At 38.4% G+C, this 23,304-nt stretch overlaps 1 protein-coding gene across 1 annotated transcript in view; it reads right to left on the bottom strand.

The window, feature by feature from the left end:
• PGR (progesterone receptor) overlaps positions 1–21,234 on the bottom strand; it is a 36,414-nt gene extending 15,180 nt beyond the window's left edge. Inside the window, exons 1-3 of the mRNA XM_071571483.1 lie at positions 19,932–21,234; positions 18,613–18,764; positions 6,745–6,861 (exon numbers count right to left, since the gene is read on the bottom strand). Of these exons, the coding sequence (XP_071427584.1) occupies positions 6,745–6,861; positions 18,613–18,764; positions 19,932–21,106 (1,444 nt within the window). The 5' untranslated portion in view covers positions 21,107–21,234. The remainder of the gene's footprint in view (positions 1–6,744; positions 6,862–18,612; positions 18,765–19,931) is intronic.
• Between the last annotated feature and the right edge of the window lie 2,070 nt (positions 21,235–23,304).

Below are 23,304 nucleotides of genomic sequence, written 5' to 3'. Positions count from 1 at the left end.
CAGAATTCTTTTCCTTCAGTTCCCTAAAAGCATTTCAGTCTCATGGGTGAATTCTGTTTTGATGGTCAGGGGATGAATGAAAGGTCAACAAATCCTGTAAAACCACATGTTAACACTTACAAAATGCTTCACTTTCTAAAGATTAATTTCCTTTTGCAGTATTTGCAATTCTTATTGGTATATCAACTAACTAACTAAAAAAAAAAATAAAAAATAAAAAAGCATAGCTGAACTACCTTCCCAAAATAAGCACAGATACAATGGAAATACAGAGAGCTCTAGGTAGCAACTCTTCAAATTTCTTTCATGGAAACAGTTTGGAAGTGCACCCTATAGACACAAAAAATCAAACCTTCCTTGAGAGTTTCAAAGACAGTAACTCACAGTAACATATTACCATATTACAAGTTTCAATAAAAAGGCAAATCCATGTGAAGATGACTGCATGGAACACACTTGCTTTAAAGAGATCCTCAAAGGTGATAAAACCCTGACAGATCATTAGTTCTGCCAAACAAGTGTGGCTTAGGGAAAAAGGGATAAAAATGCAATAAAGATACTGATAGTTATGGTGTGATTTATATGACAGTGGGGTATTAAGAGAGATGGGGGTGATGGTGAGAAAAAAAAAAAAAGGTAAATCATTCTGCTAACCGAAAAAAGAAAAGAAAGTTCACATGTTTCAACCTTAAAGAAAATAAGGAAGGAGGTCTTGCTCAAAAAGCCCTACAAAAATCACGTGGATAATTTTACTTGTTGAAGTGCTGAATATTTCAAAAACCGTAGAAAAAGAGATGCATCCAATTTTACTGGATGAAAGGAAAATCCACACCTATTAAACTACCGAACCACTGAGAAACTACATTACAAAATGACAATGTGCAAAAACCACTCTAAAAGTACAGAAGGTGAAAGGTAATAGAGGCATAACTGTAGGCATCTATTTGGCTGAATTAAAATCAAGTTTCTAATGTATATATCAAATTTTCCTTTGAAAAACTGTACTTTTATTTACAAGTACACAATTAGACAAGGAAATTTACCAGATCCTAAAGGAAAGGGAATAGAGACTTCTCCATCTCTTACTGCCTTCTTTTTATTTTAGTTTAAAGTAGTGCTGCACTGTCAGAACGCAACCGGTGCTCCAAAGAAGCTTTAGGACACAGCAGGTGGGCCTAAACTTTGGCACATCTTAATCCATTCTCAACAACTTCTGAGAGGAATGGAGAGATACTAGTATAGTCAGACTCATCTATTACTTTTCTCCTTGGAAAATCCCAGTCTTCCAAACTACACACTAAATCAGAAAGGTTCGGCAAAAATGGTTATACTTAAGAACATATCTATTCCACTTTCCCCATGTGCTCCCATATCACACAAGATTTCAAATTTTATGAAAATTCAGTGTTTCCACTTAGGAAGACCTTGGTTGTACACTTCAGAGAATTAAACTGGCCTTTTCAAAACATTCATTAATACACAGGCAGTATAACTTCAAGCAAGATTCAAAATCCAAACATGGAAAGATTTCTGATGTTAAACAGAACAAATGCTATTACTTAAGTATTTTTGTTGTAGACTGGCATAACTGAAGGCAGAATCAATCCTCTTGTTTTTGAACCAGACAGCATTGATAAGAGGAACATAACCAAAAAAGCCAAAATCTACCTTTAATAAAAATTAATTTTGTTTTATGCTGTCATAAATATGCATGTTTATGCATTTCACGTACAAAGAAGTAATACACATAAGAGCAAACCTTTGATTTTAATTGAAACAGCATTTAAAATCAAAACAAGTATGCTAAACCAAATTTCAAGAAACACACTTTAATTATAGTGTAAATATGAGTGATGGGGTCTTCAGTAACACTCATCATGCAATGCAATCAGGGGTCATACTCCCACTAACCTAACTATGGGTTTAATCAGTTTAGTGTCATGTGCCCTTCAAGGGTGCATTTTACTATTTTCCTACAATAAAACTAAACAGTTAAATGCCTCCCTGACATCCAACATCAGATCTTGGAAGCTAAACAGGGTCAGCCCCGGATTAGTACTTGGATAAGAGACCTCCTGGGAAATGCCGGGTGCTGTGACAGTCCCAAGGACTTCACTGTCACTGTCCAAGCTCGCTCAGCCATGGCAGATGGACCTCAGGACTTAAACGGTGGGGCCAGTTCTGCACACGCTGAGCCTCACCTAAAAAATCCACTGCACAGGCTGGAAGGGCACACCCACGTGGGGACAGCCCTTCCCAAATCTTCATTTGCGAAGCTTGGCCATACATACATACATACATACATACATGTGCCCCAACAATCTTATGCTCATTTTATCACTTTCAGTAAGAATAAAAATATTTCTGATTAGCAACTCCTTTGTAAAGAACCAAACAAAAAGTTATACCTTATGTTACAGCAGAACAACAGAAAACCCCAAACCAGAAAATTTATTATGAGAAAAGACCTAGAGCCAATCTCTGTCATAACAAATCTATGCATAGTCCTAAACATGCTGGGAATTTCCCACCAAGTATTGTTTAGGCATGAAGGAAAACAGAGGGAACAATTCATTTGATAGTTCATAAATAATGATTTCAGGCATTTTCTGAAATAATAGCTTCAGATACTTTTACAGTTCAGAGAACAAGTAAAAAAAGAAACCAAACAGAGTGCTTAACACATGGAAATGTTAGTAGTTAATAAGTACCCATGTTTCCAAGTGACTAAATGTATCAGAATTAATGTCACACTGGTTTGCAGGATTGCTTATGTGTGTATATATAATTACGTTGCTTAACAGCCAGTAGTAAAGCAACTCCTCTTGTTACCTATCTACTGGAGAGGTGACTATTAATAACTCACAGTAAACTTTTCCCATCTACCACAAGGAGACTATGTCAAATTAATAAAATCTCTTAAGGACATAAGGAAAACCACAGAAATTTAACAATAGCTGAGTTTTTGATTCGCTATTTACAAAATAACCAGGTAAGTTCCTGCTGTAAGATAAATAAATAACTCTACTTAGTCCTATAATGTGTAAAGAACATCCATCCACTCTGCAATTATTCATCTTCATACTATAGCCTGCCTGTGCATATTTAGACATTTTCATTATTTTTTTTAAGACAGCCAGCCACTCAAGCAGTTTCTCAGGACCCACTGTTCCCTTACCCTTGATTACTGTGAATAGCATGTCTATACTGTTTGTGTACTACATGTACCTAGAAAACAAAAAAATAAATAAAATCTACTTAATCCCATCATCAAATATGATATTCTCCTTAGTACATAACTCTATATTCTAATGTTAACTACGTATAAAGGATCATATTGACAATCAGATAATACTGATGATAGACATTTTATATTAAAAGAGTTGTGTTTCTAGTAAAAGTATGATATCTCACTATCCTCCTTACTCTGTAATCAGGTGAAAAACATCAATAATTTATTATTCTTGACAGAACACTATGGTCCTTATTTTCAGGTCACTATGCTCTTGCATTTTGTGCAGAAGAACAAGCTGTGTACACCTTAAAGAGGTGTATGCAAAATAAAGAAACAAAGCAACCAAGCAGAAGTAATACATCTAGATTTTAATAAACCCTTTAATCCTACTTCAGAAAGTACTACCTGGAAAATTAATTCAAATTTTTCTGCATGTAATCACTGCACTGCAGACTGAAAGCTCACTGAAACAATGAAGAACACAATAATTAGGCAATACAGCTGAACCAGGAATCTGTGATAATCAGCCTGGGAAAACTACAGATTCACTTATAGTAAATAAGAGAGTCGAGTAGTTATTTGTTTATTCAAGAACCAGACCCAGCTAATTGATATCCTATTAGGTAGAAGATTCGAAAGGGGACAGATTAATGTCTCCAGTTATGAGGTTAAATATTCAAAGGCAACACTTTCACAGAGAATGGCAAATAAGTACTACGAAATACATACTTTAATTGATAGTTTCCTTCTCTATATTAAGAAGAAACAGTCCATATAGTGAAATCAGTTACAAAAGCTATTCGTTGCTATTTTATAATTTATCTAAAACTGACTACAATTTCTTTTAGAACAATTTAGCAGTTTATTGCTTTGAAATTAGGGTCAAAAAAATGGAACTGTTGTCCATGTGATATAATGCTACACTCTATGGTTGCCACTTAGTAACATTCAGTGGAAGATAAATATACTTCTCCAAGTAGTGATTTTAATTTAATTAATATAATAATTTTTAGAATCCTATCATTAATATCCTGTACAATGTGTCTCATGTTAATTAAGTAATAGAGGTCAGTGTTTATAGCAACTCAAGTAACTCAATATTAGAGGTCTGCATTTAGGAACTCAAGACTAGCTTTATGAAACTAAGGATCAGGGGCAAAAGAACAAAAAGGTATCTGTATAAGTTGTGAATGGCAGAAATCAGAAAGTGCACAAAAAGTCTTGAAGTAAACAGGCCATAAACACAAGAGGAGATTTAAAGTATTGCCAATTCTGATCCTTTTAAAATACTCAAGAATTATCTAAGCATGTAATTTGTTGCAAGAACTGGAAGTTTGCTTATGGACACTTACAGAATTACAGAATATCAGAACAGAAGGGGCCTTAAGGATCATTCAGTCCAAACTTTCTTGGCAAAAGTATTGTCTAGATAAGATGTTTAAGAACCATGTCCAGCTGAATCTTACAAATATCCAACACTGGGGAATCCACCACTTCCCTGGGGAGACTATCCCAGTGGCTGGTTGATCTCACTGTGAAAAATTTTCCTCTTGTGTCTACTTGGAATCTCCCCAGGAGTAACTTGCACTCATTACTCCTTGTCTTTTCCACGTGGCTCCCTGTAAAAAGAGAGTTTCTGTCCTCTGTGCAACCACGCTATAAATAATGGAATGTGGTGATAGGGCCTCCCCTAGGCCTTCTTTTCTCAAGGCTCAACAAAGCCAGTACTCTCACCCTTTCCTCACAGGCTTCCCAGCCCCTTGAATACTTATGCCCCTGGTAACATGATCTAGGCTCTGTAGTACCCCATATATGAATCATACCGTGCTGATCAGCACATCGAGTCATGGCCAGGAAGTTCTGCTCATGTGATACACTAAAGGAGGTTTGAAAAAATGGCAGCAGAGCAAAAGAAAGAAGGATAACAGCAACCATAGAAAGAGCATTATGGTTAACTGCCTATCTTGAGATTTCTTTTGCTGGTTTGAATTTTAAATCATCATTTACAAATAATATAGTCTCACTCCAGTTTTCCTCATATTTTGGTCTACGCTTCTCCTTTCTTCTCCTTCCAGTACTAAGCACCATATTGGGATTGCAACAGTCTCCTCCAAAAAAGGAGAGACATCTTTGATTAAGTATACTTAGAAAAAGTCTAAACAACAAAAAGAAACAGACTAGAGAGAACAACTAACAAAGAAACTATTCACATGTGCTTAATAATAGCTAGGGAAAAAAGAGGTGATCCAAAGAGAAAGAGGAAGGTTTTATGCTCTTCATACACTAGTAAAAGTATCCAACTTTTTCCATTTTAAGTACCTACACCCAGAGCAAAACATATACATATACATACAAAAACTAGTAAAATTAGCATCCATAAATGCATACAAAATGTAGAATGATGTCAAGCTTGCTGGCAACTTTTCCTACATAGTGTTACTATGCAGAACAATTCTGAAGCAAAAAGACTAGACAATGCTAGTGGGTCATCACGCACTCTTCTGCTTGTTGAAACTGCTGCCTGTTAAAACATGTGGGGTTCAGTTATTGGTGTTATTCTGGCTATCATAAATGAAAATTCAGATCAAATCATCATCAAACTCTTAGCTGTGCAAAACTTACAGCAAGGAATGAATTTTTATTTGTATTTTACACCCATTAGAATCATAGATTGGTTTGGATTGGAAGGGATCTTTAAAGACCATCTAGTCTAACCCTCCTGCCGTACGCAGAGATATATTTTAGAGATCAAGTTGATCAAACCTCACAAGTTCTCCCAGATTTTAAAAGGGAGGCACTGTTATCTGCCAACTCCTCTTTTCCTGAGTCTTCATTCTTACCCTGTATTTCTCATGGCCTACTATAGACCCCTTGGCTTTCTCCTCTTCCAAAGTTAAGTAAAAAATGCTTTAGGTCCTGCCTTTGTAGTAGTATTGTTTTGATTGCTCATACATAAAAAGAAAGCAAATCTGGTACAGTAAGAACTAATAGAAAGATGGGATTTCTCAGCACCTAGTGTGCAAAGACTGTAGTGTTGGTGCAATCACTGCCTGACAGTCTTTGGTGGAACAGAACAATTTTGTTAACATGCACTCAAAGCAATGACAGAGAGCATAACAGGAAAGAGAAGGGGACAGTACTGATTCCTGATTTTAGTGTCAATTTCAATCTGCTTCTTTATTTTTTACCTAAATCAAATTTTCTGATACAAAATTATCAATAAATGCACATCAAAGACTCAGTTCCTGATCTTACAAGAAAATAAGTATAACGCTGCACAGTAGGACAGAGAGATTGCTACAGAAAGGTATTTTTGTTTCAGGGTTTCCAGACTCATTAAAGAAAAATTCTAAGAAATCATAAAATATTAGGTAATTCTTCCAAAAACTAACACTTGAATGTGGTTCTTTCCTTTACAGAATCAAAGTAATGTTGTTTAAGCTTGACAAGATTAAAGGTGGTGTACTTGACTGCCTATTTTCATAAATCTGATTTGAAAAGCAGCTCACCTCCCAGGACCATACCAGCTTGACAGCACTTCCTCAAGCGACATGCTGGACAGTTCTTCCTACGGATTTTATCGACTATGCAGTCATTTCTTCCAGCACATAAATAGTTGTGCTGCCCTGCAGACAAGAGAAGAACAGGATTAATACTATGTTTTCTAACAGGGTAAAGTTATTTCTGTGTGTCAATGTCCCAAATTTACTGACAATTTTTTAAAAGGAGACTTGAATCATTAAAGAACTCCTTCATTTTATGCTAATTTTCAAATAATCATGTGTTACTATTTGAATATTATTATTTATCTGGTCCATTTAAGAGAGAAACTCCCCATCTATGAAATTCCAAAATACATTAGTAAGCAGCATGAACTGTCTGGTTGTGCACATCATCCTCTATTCAGTTTCTTACCAGTACCAAGCACTAAAGCACGAAAAGAACTGAAAAAATTTTGAGAGCAACAAATTAGATCAAAAACCTAAGGACACATCTCAGATGTACCAATATCATGCATACTTTCTTCACAGAGTACTGTGGATGTGGACAGACATCAGTACCTAACCTGTCAAATTTTTACTGATTTCTAGATCAGTATTACTCTTGAGTTAGCCATCTGATGTCACAAGCATGAAACAAATCCAAGAGGGTTTTTCTACTTAAGATACTGTTATTCAGCCTTCTTTAAAATAGAGCTTTATTCTGCCCTTTCTCACCACTGAGTAAAATGAACAACTGTTCACCAGTAACTTTTCTGCACAAAAGAAAGACAAACTATAAACTAATTCTCAGATAAAAATACAGGAGAAACAACATTCCATTTTAAAAAAAGAAAAGAGCTAGTGCTAAACCATGTGAAACAATGTATTTCTTTCTGTGCTAACATTTTAAAAGATAAATAATTTACTTCTTACTGATTATTTTAAGAATTACTTGTTTGGATTTAGTGACAGAAACCTGATTGTCTGAAATTCATTTTCATAACAATTTCCTTTAAAAAAAAGCCAAACAAAAACAAAACAACTGGAAACAAAAACAGTTGCCTCACCCATTGCCTGGCACCTAAAAAGTACTTAGTAATGCAGCAAACCAAAAGAAATTCTCATTTACTTTCTCCCATTAATTCTAATCCTGGATTCATTCTTACAGGAAACATTACTGAAATAATCTGAATGAATAAAAATCTGTCTTGCTTTTAGCAGTAGACCAGTAAACAAAAGGCTTATTTTGAACATTTCTTCCTTGGGATTATTTGCAGTTTTTCCTTGTCTTGCTTTGCCTTTATTAGCTACAAAAGGCATTCAGTCTTTTGACAAGAAATGACAATTTTAAAACTCCATTAGTGTAACTAAAATCTGTGGCATTCTAATGTTTAAATGTACAGTTAATTTACAAAGGAATGCTTAAACATAGTTCAAGTTTTGTTTGCTCTATTCTTGGGGGCTTCTCTTTGGTCCCCTGAGAGGTTATTTCTTCTGGACCGCTTTTCCAGGGAATCTGTTGAGTCTACACAACATGGTCTGAGTCCATATAACCCGTGTCCACTGCAAGACCAAAAAATGGACTATGGATTTCCAGTAGGACACGAAATACTTGCAAGCAGCTCACAATGCTATAGGTATTCAAGTTCTACTTTTCCTCCTATAATGGCACAGAAAAATTATGATCCCCCAAATCCAATGAACCAAATGAACACTGTTTCTATACTGTAGAATTATGTCAGTATTTAGGATTCACTCTTGAGAGGAGTATGTGACTTGTGTACTGAAGATCCAAGTGCATGCTCTAACTACTAAAGGAGGTTAAGGACTGTCTGCTAGAAGAGGAAATTATTTGAAAAACCAGAAATTAACAGCTTGTTTTATACTGATACACTGTATTATTAGCCTGTACTATTTACATAATAGCATTCAAATATTGTGCATCTAAGATAAAGCATCACAAATCAAATTACAAAATTTTAAATTTACAGTTACAGATTTAAGTTTAGCTACATCTCTTAAAAAAATCTACATAACTTAGGGGTTACAAGCAGATCCAACTTGCACTTCAGTTTAAAATGGATGAATTACTTTATCATCACATTGCAAGCCAAAACCTCCTTATTATAAATCTAAGACTGAACAAAATTTTTCAGATTTGCAAAACAAACCACAAATGAATCACAATTATGAAAACTACTTTTCATTGTTCATATGTTGTAAAGTTTCAGATTAGACAGGATTTAATGATCTCTCTACCCAGTGCATACCATGCAAGCAATGAAATCTGTTACTACCATTTAGGAACATTAAAATTTGCTTTGATCTTCAAAATTATTTCATTCACATTTGTTTTATAAATTGTATTTACAAATCTAATAATGATCAATGATCTAACCTTTATTAGGTCTTTACCTAGTTTATTTCTTTCATAAAGCCTCAATGACATTAGCGCAAAACATAGGAAAAAGCCAAAACCCTGCCAACCCAACCCTCCCATGAGACTGTGGTGACAAAGTTTCAGGCACGCCTTGGTGCTTATTGTTAACCACTTTCATACTTTCAAGACTATTAAAAAACCACAGTCATATCCTACACTTTAATTACACCTTCACATGTGTTTTCCACTCCACTTATTTCTATCCTATCTCTTTCCAACACCTTCCATTCCTTAAGTGTATTCCACTCATTCTGATTTAGCTGCAACTTATTTGAGAAACATGTAAAATTCAATTATATAGTATGTTTTATAGTCTCATCTGTCAAGAATTTCTTTTTATTATCTCAGTCATCTGATTGGATTTGATATCAATAGATAAATCTGAGTGAATGTTCTCATCAGAAATCGCTTCTACCACTGTGCAGAGAAGAGTTCTGGGAAGCTGTTACTTACTTGACATTAATATTTTAGGGACAGCAGCCATCTGAAGGAGAGATTGCGTAAGAAGTAGAACATATGCCAGATGTTTGGTTAATTTCAAAATTATAGCGCAATATTTAGTTAGATGAAGATGTTTAGAATGCTTTCATGGGAAGCTAAAATATTTATTTGAAAATACATTTGCTATAGTTCAGTCTTTAGGGTCATCTATATTTGAATTCATTGTCTTTAATACGTGAGCATTGGAAGTATCCAAAACCCACCGTCTAGATAAAATTACCATTCAATTGGTAGCTTGACATTCAGTATCTTTTACATGACTGTCATTATAACCAGGAAAATGAAAAACAAACGAATCAACCAAACAAAAGCTCAGAAAAAAAACGAGGTAGCAGCATAATCACTAAAGCACAGGTTTGAAAGTAAAGGTATTTGGATTTCTTACAGAAATATGAACCTAAGAACTTTCTGGCAACTGCCACATCCTCAGAAAGCTTCACCCCATGCTGAGTTTCCTGTACATCTTAACTTTTCACCGCTTTTTGAAAATGCACTTTGAGGGTCCCTGAGGGTCCCTCTCAACGTGTCAATGTTTCAGCTCATGACCAGCTTGACTGAGAAAATACAGAGACCATTTCATCTGTTGCTCAAATACTCAGATTCTTGTAGGATAGCATTTTTCTTAAATTCCATCGAAATCTGTTGATATTAGGAAAGGTACAAGTCCTAACTAAGCAAGCACAGGCAATTTTAAGTACTGTAATGACTATTGCTATATGGACAGGTTTTTAATCCAAATAGTGCCGGAAGTAGCATGCACAATGTTTTTAAAAACTGCACAATTAACTTAGCTCACTGACATGCTATAAGTAACTTAAAATCACTTGAGTAAACTCATGAGTTGAAGCAACTTTGCAGATGTGCAAAATATGGAAAACATAAGGCTTTATCTGAACCTAGGGTATCAGATACAGCAATGGGTGACTTGGGTAACTGCATCTGTGCTGAACTGCTGCCACCCTGCACAGAAGCAAAGCACTTGTTTGCAATCTCTCAGTTCCTCCCATGTGCTAAGAAGACTACTTTCTCAACTCTTTTTTCCTCTCTCCTGTATCTCATTCTACCTCCCTGTATCTCTCTTAACTGGAAATGCTTTTGTATAAAATAACCAGTTTCTAGTGAACTGTTCTTTGCAGAACATATCATGGTGTTTTATTTAGATTTATTTTAGATTTCTGTCTCAAAATGCAAATATCTATTGCATTTCACTGCAAATTACTGCCAAATATCTCCCAGCATTGACTTTTTCCTTTCTGAACACTAGCCCCAAGGTTTTGTTAAATAATTTTCTAGCAGTATATTTTGCCTTTTGAAAATATTTTTCAAAAGTAACAATTAAATCAATAGGTTAAAAAACAAAACAAAACAACCAACCAACAAACTCCAACAAAAAACAAACCCAAAACAACAAAACCAAACACAAAGGAATTCTGGAAGTCCATAATAAATATGGGTTTAAAATTTTAAAAATGGGAAATAGGTTTAACTGTATACCTTAATTAAACATAATGGTGCAGATGTAGCTTTTGAGTAAAACTTTGACTTCTGGAAGCTAAGACAACAGACTACACTTGTCCTTAGCTTGTTGAAAAACTGACTTGTCAGAGCAAATACATGGTAATCCTGACCCTGAAAATGCTCTGTCAAGTCAGGTTTGCCACCACTTGGTGAACAGTCTGGCCTAGTTCATCCTCAGTAAAATGGGAAGCACAGCTAAATCAACTTTTGCCCAGATTCAAATGTAACACTGCTCTATTTAAACTGTTTCAATCTGCAAAACAGGAAATGTGCGTTGAATTTACCTTTCACTATTTGTGTTTATGGCCTTCAGTCGTGGGGAACTAGTAGTCTATACTACACAGTCTTTAATACTGAAAAGACACCCTTCATGTAATTGTATGCTATTACATGCCATTACAGTTTCCAAGATTTCACACACCTCAAACAATGTTTTTTAATCATTTAATACCAGCTTCATTTCTGAATTAACATTTTCTATAAAAAGAAAATAGTCTCTGAAAGACTTTCTACTCTAACCACTTATCCAAAAAACACATCTCCCACAGACCTTGCCATGCACAATCTTTTAACAAAGAGGCCAGTAGCTAGTGGGGAATTTTCTTCCCAATTCCCTCTTTGCCCATTGAAGTGAAATTCTCACTTCTCAACTCTTAAGCCGGTGTCCTGACTACTCCTCAGTAGTCTATACTGGTATAAAGACTGGCTACCAATGCAAGTCTGCTTCACAGCAAAGAATCTAGAATTCAATGGACCAAAGAGAACAAAAGACAGCAGAGTGACTACTGAATATGTTCCACCTTGGAATCCACCTGAAATAGTGTGGAATTTCTTCATAATAACGTAATTCAAAGTGAAGGCAATAAAGAATAATTGCATTCCAGGTCATCCAACTGTCTGGTGGTCAGGGCTGCACAGAGAGGTGTGTTTTACTTCCTTCACGTTATTTGGAGAGGGTGAACACAGCTTTCAAGTCCTGAGGGAGCACCTTAACTCCTCTATGTACTCTGCTATTACAGGTACTAGTAATTTCTTCACCTTTGTAGAACTAGTCTTTCATTCCTTTGCCTTACTCACATGTGATGAAAAAAGGGTTCAGTAAAAATGTTTCTTTTGTTCAAGAAACTCTAAGACGTTCATTGCTAACTTAAACCCAGTGTTTTTCTGTAGTATATATTGCTTTGGTGAACATGTTTACAAGTAATTTTTGATGTTTGACAGCAAACTTCTGGCATTCTTCCACTCCATTGACTGTTGGCTTTAAGCATTAATATCACAGTCATCTGTCAGGTTTTTTTGCTGAATGGACCAAAGAAAGTTGATTTCTCTAGAAAGAAAGCATCACTTTCAAATCACCATGTAGCTTGCACTGTTTTCCTTCTCATCAACAAACCACTTCCAATGTCTGCAAAATCTTTGACAGATTCTTTCCTTCTCTTGTATCCTGATCTGAAGATCTTCCTGCCTTTTCCTGTGAATTCTGCAATACCATTGGCTTCTTCCTTCCAAAATCACTTCTCCAGAGAGCAACCTGTACATGCTTTTTTATGATATCTACAAATAGAATAATTGAATGTATCTATACTGTTTTCATTCATTTCTGGACAAAGATAGTAGTTACAATACTCTTTTTTACAATCTTTTTACATTTTTCTGTCTGTTCCATTGTTTTCAACAAGAAAAACAAAAAAAAAAGCCACAGAAAAAACAAAATGAAGCAAAATTAAGTCATAATTCACAGAAAGTATCATGAACTGCAAAATTAGGAATACTATCTCATACTGATTTTCAGTTGGTTTGACTAGACTGTTTACTACTGCAACAACTTGAAATGCATAATTTTTGAGCCTAAATATGGGAACTGACAACAGTAAAATTTTTCCACAGCTAATACCATTTAGGAGGAGATGGCGGCTTCTACAACTCAGTATTTCCAGTTCTTTTTATGGCTTTGTGTCACAATTGCTCCTTGGTCATAATTTTTAAGTTAATGACCTACATCACTGATATAGACATGTGAAATGATGGAAATGTCAGCATTTTTGTCAGTAAGGGTCCATTTCTTACAAATGAAGAACAGGGGATTTGGACAGAAAACCACTTTAAAAATACATCAACTATTTCAGAGGTATAAGCATTAAAGTACCATTAGTTCTTTTGAACCCTGAGTGTGACATTCTTCTATCAACTAAGAAGCTTTGTATTTGTATTTCAGTCATGTCATTATTCTGAATTTAGTGGAAGTATCATAGCACATTGCCATAGTAAGTTTTTTCATATGTATTTTCCTTACATTCCTTGACTTGTCCTACAACTGAATCAGTGGAACAGGGTCACTCACTATGGGAATATTAAAGGTAGAAAAATCCAGAAACATTAGTAGTAGAAAAAAGCAATGTGAAGAAAAGAGAAAAACAAAAACAGGTACTGCTGCCTGTTGATGGAAACACCTTAGACTAATTTGATTCTATTCAGTTAATTAGATTCTAAAGCATAGACATCTATCAAAACAAGCAGCATACACTGCCTTCTTGGGCACAAGTGAAAAACAGGCACTTTAGGATGCAATTTACCTTGAGTATATGTCTAAATTTTGGTTTTTTAATAGCTTGTTGCTCGCCAAAGGACACAAGTGATTAGCCCAAAACAGATGTTTGCATTTTAATGCCTACAGCTTGGTGAAACAAAGCTCACAAAAAATATTGTCTTTGAGGATAAGGGAATATGGAATCATAACAGTAGGATGAGGATAGGGTAATATTCTCCTGGATCACAATGTCCACATGTAAGTCTTTCTATGTTTTAACTCCAAAAAACTCCATGTTGTTGAAATATCCTCAGATGTTAAGTGATATCAGCAACAACCGCTTGTGAAAATGCAGAAGTTGTGGCTAAGTATAACCAGGAAACCTCTGAAGTTCAGTCATGTATCACTATGCACAGTGGCAAATTATACCATCTGCTAAGTCTTTCCATTCAGTGGTTTCTAAAAAATCACTCCTTACTGTGGATCATGAGTAGTGTGGAAGAGACACACAGCTTAGGGAGGTGGACAACATCAAATCCAAATCTGTTTTTAACAGAGAACAGTTTTACTACAAACACTTTTATTTTATATACTTTTTATATAATTTATAAATATTTTAATACTTAATTATGATTTTATATATGAAATAAGATATCTATAATACCTTTTATATAACACTTATTACTTAAAATAAGTAATATGAGTATTTTATATGCTTCTTATATTTCTTTTATGTACTACAGAAATGTGTTAGCTACCTTGGTGATATGGGTGGGATTCATATCATCAAATGCAGATACTCCTTGATACTCAGTGCTCAGAAAGTTACTGCAGTACTGTTAAAGTACTGCTATTTTTATCCCAAGTATGTATTAAAAATAAGTCAGTAAATTTCTTCCTAAAAATTCTTGTTGATCTCCATTCACTGTAAAGTGAACCTAAGATGAGCAGCTCAGTTGCTCACATTGTGTACATGTGAAGTGAAGTTAGAACAGAGTATTACCAACTCTGAGCAGTCAGCTGCTGGTCCTTTTTAAAGCATGCGGTTTTACACTACCTGAAATAGCTACCATTCCACCAGAGAAGATGTTTAAGATAATATTTGATACTGTTTCTAAAATATCATATAGAATGCAAGCGAAAAATTTTAGTAATTGACATTTCTGCAGTTGATTATGTTCTGTCTGTTAGCAAAACACCAGTAAGTCACTGAGAGAGCAGCAGGAAGCCCAGCATTGGCACAAGAGCCAAAGTACCTGAACAAAAGGATACCTTAGCTTGCTCAATCCTTGTGCCTCATACAATTCAATTCATCAAATTACTGTTTGTCAAATGACTGGACAACAAATACTTCGGAAGTCAAAAGTATGATGAAGATACATAATTACATACCAGTGCAGATTTTCCTCTTTTCACATTGCAAATTCTTTGAACGCAAAAAGTGTCATTATATATTATATATATTACTTTATATATTCATTATGTATTAATTTGAAAATACACATCTTATTGTACATTAACACATTTTGGCCATGTGCAAAATAAAAGAACTTTAATAACATTAAATCTGTTGTACTGAGTGAAAAGCATTTTTATCTGTCAACTTGCCATGTGTCTGCTTTGTATGTTTGTATGTCTTCTAATTCATGAAAATTTAATCACTATCAACTTTACAGTACATGCTGTACCAAATTCTTATCCCAAGATCCAGCCTGGAAAGTTGGATTAAAACTTAGAAATCCCTGTGTAGTGAGGAGAAAAAGAAACTTTTAACACCTGCCTCATCAATTTCACAGCCGAAAATGTCTCCATGATACTGCATTTGTCTTGGTTTTGAAAGAGGATTTGCTAGTAGTAGTTAGCATTTTTTTAAATAGTTGGCATGTTGTGCCATTTTACATTCTTTAGCTATGGAAAAGCACAACTCTTTAGACCAGCAATTTTTCTTATGCAGAGTATTTCACTACTTACACAGTGAATCACAGTCATCACAAAACTGCCTATCATAACACTGATAAAAGTCAGATAAACTTTATCAGAAAGATTGGTTGAAGTCATGATCAGCCTTCTTCCTGTGTAGGTGTAGCTTATCATCAATTCCTCCACAGTACCTCTCCATATACAGACAGAGAAACTCTTTTGTCAGACATTTGACTAAACTCACGTCTCAGAGAAAACCAAAGTTCACACTTGGTCAGTTAAATGTTATGTACTACACATGCTTGAGCTTGTTCCCTGATGCCATTGTCTGCACAGAGTTGCTACCCTGAGCTTGAAGCACATATTAAAACTAGACAAATGTGCTACACAATAATTTGATGCATTTTGTAATAGGTTGTTCCCAGGTATTTAAACAAACCATGAGTTAGTTTCTGACCAACATGCAGTAATATCATGTATTCTTGTTGGCTTTTCCTTAGATATCAATAATATAAACAAAGTGCAGATATACATATAGAACAAATATGAGAAGTGGGACCTTACAGGGAAAACAGCACATGAAATTTTTTTCAGAATTTAGGTAATTTTAAATTTTCACTAGTAAAACTGACGCAAAGGAGACATTTTCAACCAGAAGGCCAGACGGCAGGCTACCAAGAAACTAAGTGTTAGCAACAGTGTAACTCCAGCATCCCAATACTCTAAACACAGGGTTCCTGTTCAGGGACAGACACTTCACCGCAGTGTTCTGCCAGCACTTTGATCACAGTTGCCCTGCACAGTTTTACATGAAGGAAACTTTATAATAACCGTTTGACAATTTAGTGCTAAAAAAGTAGAGTTCCTTTCTTAATCTTCATTCTCCTAATGCCCTGTTAGAAATATTCTCTATTTTTTGTTGCCATGAATGAGATATATTGGTAGCAAATAAATAATGCATGATCATCAATAGCACATTACTTTGCAAATATAGTAACTCTACATATTTGAAAGCATTTTGAATATTATTTCTGAATTTTTTTGATTGCTTACTCCAAATTGCTCATCACTCTCAGCTCATTGGCAGGAAGAGCACTATCCCATCAAAATAGTGAATCCAATTTTCTCTTTCCAAATTTCTTAACTGAATATAAATAACAGTAACTTTTGTTATTTTCAATATACTTAAAGGAGATCTTTAAAGTATTTTTAAGAAGATTTGTATTTTATTTGTGCATTAACTGACTCTACAGACTAGTAAATCAGTTATTTGTAAGTGTCCAAAAGAAAATGTACCACCTCTAAGTGCAAATAAATGTTTCCTAAAAAACCAACCCAGTATCTTTGCCCGTTTTCTCCTCCCCACTCACAGTACTAACTTTATTTCATAACTTGCTGTACTACAGGTTCCCAAAAAAAGGATGTGCATTTTTGCTTAACCTTACTTCAAAATTCTGCCTACAAAAAACCACATTTGTTGTATTAACACCAACTTTTTCTTCACATAAATAGCCACATATGGGGAACCGAGAACCCAAAAGACGGAAAATATCTACAAAATCATATACATTTAAGTATTCAGTGCCAATGAGCCTTCTAAGGAACCTTCGTGATCCTCACACAACTCTGCCCCCCTGTTAAGCTGTATGTGTCTCTACTACTTACATTCAAATGTGTGATTCAGTCACACTTAGTATAGAAACACTGCTATAAAACTATATAGATTGTTCAGCCTGAATATTTTAAATAAGCTCTGGTTCTATTTCAAAAATATTAAGAGATGGAAAAAACCAAGAGTTATCTGGGTAACGTAACAGTCCATTTTATCCAAATGGAAGCACTTAACCAAAATAGTATTGTCTACACACCAGGGAAGGTAAAATAAACAGTGTATGAATAGGACAATTTCTACAGGAAAAAAATTACAAAAATACATAGGCTGTTTGATTTGAAACAGCCAACACATCTGAGATTACAGAAGTAATTAAGATAAAATCCAGACATTTAGCAAAAAATTTAATATTACTGTATTATGTGCTTTATCTCACAACACACAAAAAGATCTCAAGATAGAGAAAATCCATGAACTAGCAAAATATTCCCCTTTTCATTTGAAGAGTAATAAACTCTATAAACCTGAAGAAACTAAATATCACAAGAAAATGCATAATGCACTTTTTTATTTTAAGGAATAGTATCCATTGTAACAATGGTTTTGTTAAGCATATGCAACAGAAAATTGAATATCCTAGTTCTGACAGGATTAAATAAAAATCAAAAAAGGAGACAAAGCCTAAAAAGCAGGAGGATCACTTTTACTGTTTCATCTGTTGAACTATTTAAAACAATCTGCTCTTGCATTAATATTTAAAATCTTGGTGGGCAAGGTATATAATATAATCCAAAAGGAAAATAATCAACATAGGTATTGCTACTGATTTATTAAACCTGCAGTTTGACTTCACAATGTAATGGCTATTTGGAAAAAAAGTCAAACATATTTGTTGTTTGTATGACTTGAAATAGCTCAGTGAAATTTTAAATATTTCCATAATTCTCAGGAAGCCAAAACTGGATCCTGCAAGCAAGAAAAATTCTATGGCTTCAAAGAAAGATTGAAGCCAAAATAAATTCTTATCTGCCTGTTCTTAGTTCATACTCACAATATTTTCCTTTCAACAGCCTTTAGACTTTTTAAAACAAATTGTGTAATATACTAAGTTTTTATGAAACTCTGCCTGCCTGGAAAGACTAACTGATAACAGTAAATAATAGTAAATAAATAAAATAAAACAAGTAATACTAAAAAACCAAATAAGGAAGAATTCTGTCAGTATTCACTGCAATATTTACACAGATTTGGCAAAACAAAAAAAAATATACTACAGTGATAATATTTATAAAGATGAGCAATAAATAAACAGTATGTCTTTAACAGTGCCTAGAAGATATATTTCAGATAATTAGGAACAATGGTATCATATAGTACCTTCCATTGCCCTTTTAAAGAAGACTTTACAACTTCCACAGGTGAGTACTCCATAGTGGCAACCAGAAGCCTCATCACCGCAGATGAGACAAATCTTCTGGGGTAGCGACTCAAAACTGTACTGAGAACTTTGGCTGGTTTCTGCATCTGGCCTTCAAAAGAAAAAGAAGAAATGAAAGATCCAGCTTTGCACAGTTAACTACTTAATTTGATCTGTTTTATATTAAAAACTTCATTTTAAAATTTGTAATCAAGCTACAGAAGGAAAAGAAAAAAAAAAAAAGGTATGACTGCCTTCCAGCATCAGAGTTTGTCTCTATTATGGTACTAGAGGAAAGCAGTGGGGAAAAAGCATGAAGTTATATTTTAATCCATTTAGCTAAAAAAAGTTGCAATCTAGAAACTCTTTATTAAAATGTTCATCTTCCTCAGATCAACAGCTCTTGTGAGTGCAGTCATTGTGACTGATACTCTTTTTTTCCTGTGCAGAGATAGAATCAGATAGAAGTCAATTGAATTTCAAAGGCCTCTTTCACATGGAAAATAACTAAATTTCATCTCAACTAAAAAGTCTTTAATAACCAGATTATCACTTCCCATCAGCTGCAACATTGTCAGAAGTAACTAACTCTGATGGGCATATATCAAGGGTATTTTCAATTTCCCTCCAACAAAAGGCACAGACTAACCGAGGTAACCACTGCATTTAGAAAACAGAAAGGATTTCTGTTGAAACTATAGCATTGCATCTACATATTTCTGCACATATTTCTAGGTAATCCACGTCTTGGCATGACAGTATCCCATTTCATTCTAGGAAATCAATATACAAGTGTTTCAGCTTTCTTTATTTGTGTGTGTGTGAAATCAACTGGTTTGGTTTTTTTCCAAATCGGGATAGAGTTCTGGAGGGCAATCTGGAGAACACAGCAGCCACTCTCTGGAGCGGGCACTGGTTCGGACACCGGACGGGACCGAAGCCCCGCAGCGGTAACAAACGATCTCCTGGAGCGTTATCGTGCCTAAAGGAGCCACAAGATGCGAGCTGCCAAGCTGACACTGCCGGTCTCACACGGCCCTGGGACACCCCGGCGCGCTCGAACAGCGCAGAGAATGGAAACGGGGCTGCAGGTGTTGCCTAAAACCCCGAAGAGGCCTTCGCCGACAGAAACTTGGCTCGTTTTCGTCTCGGCACCTCACTGAGATGCCCCCGCAGCGCCCAAGGCCGCCCCTCCGGAGAAGGACGCGCGGAGCTCTCCCGTCCCGCAGCGCGACGCCCCGGCCCCGTCCCTCGGCGAGCGCCCCGCCGCCCTCCTTACCGCGCGTAGCCGAGGTAGGGCGGGCAGAGCTGAGGCAAGCCCTCCTTGAGCACGGCGGCCGGGAAGCCCAGCGGCTGGTGCCCGTTCAGCCCCAGGGGCGGGTACAGCCCCGGTGGCGCGGCCGAAGTGGAAGGCAGGCTGTCGGACGCCGCTGCCGCCGCCGGCCCGTAGGCGCTGGGCAGGAGGGTGGGCTCCGCCTTGTAGAGGACGCACTCCAGCGAGGGCTCCTGTCCGGCCCGCGGAGCCGGCGGGAAGTCGGAGCAGCCCGCCGCGGGGGTGGCCCTGCCGCCCGAGTAGCGGGCGGCGAGGCCGAGACCCTCCTCCTTGATCTTCAGAACGGGTTGGAAGTCGCCGTAGGCGAAAGACCCTTCCTTGGCGTCCGCCGGCGGGAAGCCGTAGCCTGGCAGGTCCGGCGCGGGGGGCGAGCACCGCGACACCGCGCCGCCCTCGTAGTCCGCCCCGTCCAGCAGCTGCCGCGTGCGCGAGGCCAGGAAGGCCGAGTTGAGCGGGAGCAGCGGCACGTGCAGGTACTCCTGCCCCGGGTCCCCTTCCCGGGACCCGCCAGGCAGCGCCCCGAGCCCGGGGGCGTCGCCCTTGGGGGGCGCGGCGGGACCCTCCGCGCCGTCCCCCGGCCCCGCCGGTCGCGGCTTAGCGGCGGGGGGCAGCGCGTCGCCGGCCGGCCACAGCGGGGCGGGCCGCGACGGGGGCTGCGAAGGACCGGGCGCCTCCGGGGCTGCTTCGCTCGCCTTCTGCGAGGGGCCGCGGCTCATCGGGCCGTCGGGCGCCTCCGCTGCCTGAGCCTCGAAGAACGACCACGGCGCCGCGGCCACGGTGGAGTTGGCATGAGCCGTGGGAGCCAGGAAGGTGTCCAGGACGGTGTCCAGAGAGTCCTTATCCAAGAGGGAGCCGCTCCCTGGCCGATAGGAGACGGAATCTCGGCCCTCCTCCTGCCCCAGCAGCTGCTGCCGCGGTTCTTCCTCCTCCTCCCCTTCCTCCTCCTCCTCCTCGTCCTCCTCCTCGTCGCTGCTCTTGGGGTAGAGCAGCTCGTCTAGGGAGATGTCAATGAGCTCCGCTTCTCGGCGGAAGGGGTCTCGGCCGGGCTGGCCCTGCAGCAGGACCGCCCCGTCTCTGGCAGGCGGAGGCGCTGTGGCCTCCTTAGCCTTCACCTCGGTCATGCTGGCCCGGGACAGCGCTGGACACCGGCGAGGCTCCGGCCCGGGAGGCGACCGGGCAGCGGCGGGGGGCGGACGGCTGGGCGGTGCAGGATGCGGGCGGCTCTTCACATCCTCGACGTGCTCGCGGCGGCACAGGTCCCGCTCACATGGTGCTGCTTTCGCGGAGACGGCTCAGCCCCGGCCCTCGCCGCCGGGAGCGGGTGACACGAAGCCGGGGACGGTGCAGCCTGGAGAAAAGAAAGTATCAGAGCGTGTGCGGGGCGCGGGTGGGAAAGCGGAGTGTCCGCCAGACTCAGCAGCGCTGGGTGGGCTGCCGCTCGCGGCTCCGCGCTTCGCCCGTGCTTGGACTGCCTCCCACCGCCTCGGGAGCGCTGGCCGCCGCCTCCACGGCCCGTCGCCCGTCCCTCCCTCCCCGCCCCTCTTCGCCGCCAGCCCAGTCCCTTACGAAGGGTTTGCGCTTCGGGGTACGGGCTCGCCCCTCCAGGTCCCACTCTCTCCGCTGCCTCCGGGCACCGCGGCTCCCCCAGCAGCGCTCCCACCGGCTCCACCTCCACTCCGCCTGCCCCCGCTTGTCCCTCCCATCGCTAGCCGTGCACACATCCCGCCCTATCGCGTCCTAGGTCGGCGCTTTTTGGTCTCTCTTGGTATTCTGTCTTCTCATCCATTTCCCCCATCTCTTTTGCCAGCGCTCCGTCCTCTCCCTTCACCGTCCCAAGAAGTGCAACACTGGGCAAGAGACCCCTGGTTGAGGAGAGCAGAGAGCAAAACAAGATTTACTGATTTGCAGTGACAATAGTAAATGCTTCCTTTTGTCTGTTTTTCACTGTCCCTTTCAGGCTTCACTAGTTTTTCGTGATTGAGCTCTGTCACGAATCCTCTTCTAGGATCTGTTTTCCAGTATCAAAGAAACCAAGGCATCGTAAAGCTCTTTAAATTACATTACGGGACCTCAAAGCACCCTCTGCACCAAAAAGCACAAAGTCTTTTCCACAAAAGAGTTGGAAAGTGGGGCATTTTTTGCTTCTAAACTTTACTTTGTCAGAGGTATGAGAGGATGTTGAAAAGGGAACTGGTTTACAGAGTCTGACTGGCCAGCCTGCATGTAGCAAGTTAAAACGCAGCCCAGGTTAGTTCTGGTCAAGAAGCTGTCACCAGCTAATTGCTGCCTGGCATTTTGTGTAAAATGTTGGCTTTGTGGCAGAACCCATTCAGCTCAATAAGACAGCTACTAATTGAAGAAAAAAAAAAAGAAAAGGAAAAAAAAAAGAAGAAAATAATAAAATGGCATAGGAGTAGTCCTTGTGTCTTTAAGTAGAGTAAGTATATATTTGATATGTAGAGAAAAGTATGCTGTTAAATGCCTGGTTATGCTCTGTAAATATAACATGCTTTGCAGAAAAAAAATCCTTTTTTCCAAAAAACTGATTACCATGAAATAGTTGCTTTCACTTTCAAAACATTTTCAGGCTGTAAGGGACAGATTCTCAGGGAGAGAAACACAACTCTTTGAAATTATTTCAGTAGCATCTGAAATCGTACAGGGCAAGTTTATAGAAGCAGTGGTGTCCTATAAATCTTATTCATTGTGGTGTGTACTTTTTACTGTATTCTTTGTAAAATACTACTGGTTTATAGACTGCTTTGTGAGTATGCCTTTTATTCCTTCAGGGATATATAGAATAAACTTTTTTTCAGTATTTAGAAGAATTGAGGCAATAACTAACATTTTAAAACTCAGATGTTATGTGGGCACCTGTCTATACATTTAGAAGGTTCAACAGAGTGATGCACCTCCAAGTATACTTGTTATGTATAGGAATATCTCTTGAACATCATTGTTTCACTCTGTTGTTATTGTAGGGGAAAGAATTGTTTGACCAGCAAGTACCAAGAGCTGAAGATGTTTTCTCAAAACTTATCAGTGGAACCAATGTTAAAATAATTATTGAAGAGGAGCTACCCAGTTCTGTTATGATGTGAAATTAAGACAAATAATATGAAGTGCTTCTCTGGCCACTGAATTTGTCTTTTTCATGCTACCGTATTTCTCCCTTCTCCCAAACCTGCCTTTTCTCAGAAGAGACAGAAGTTCCTCTACAGTCCTGTTCATCTCCATGCTGGTTTTGGTTTTCCCCTGATGTTTTCATGCTTAGTCAGCTAATTGTAATGCCTTTTTATTGCCACCGCCTTGTTTTCTC

Source organism: Pithys albifrons, chromosome 1, assembly GCF_047495875.1.
Source record: "Pithys albifrons albifrons isolate INPA30051 chromosome 1, PitAlb_v1, whole genome shotgun sequence".
Classification (NCBI taxonomy): Eukaryota; Metazoa; Chordata; class Aves; order Passeriformes; family Thamnophilidae; genus Pithys; species Pithys albifrons.
This window is presented reverse-complemented; position numbering and strand designations above follow the sequence as displayed.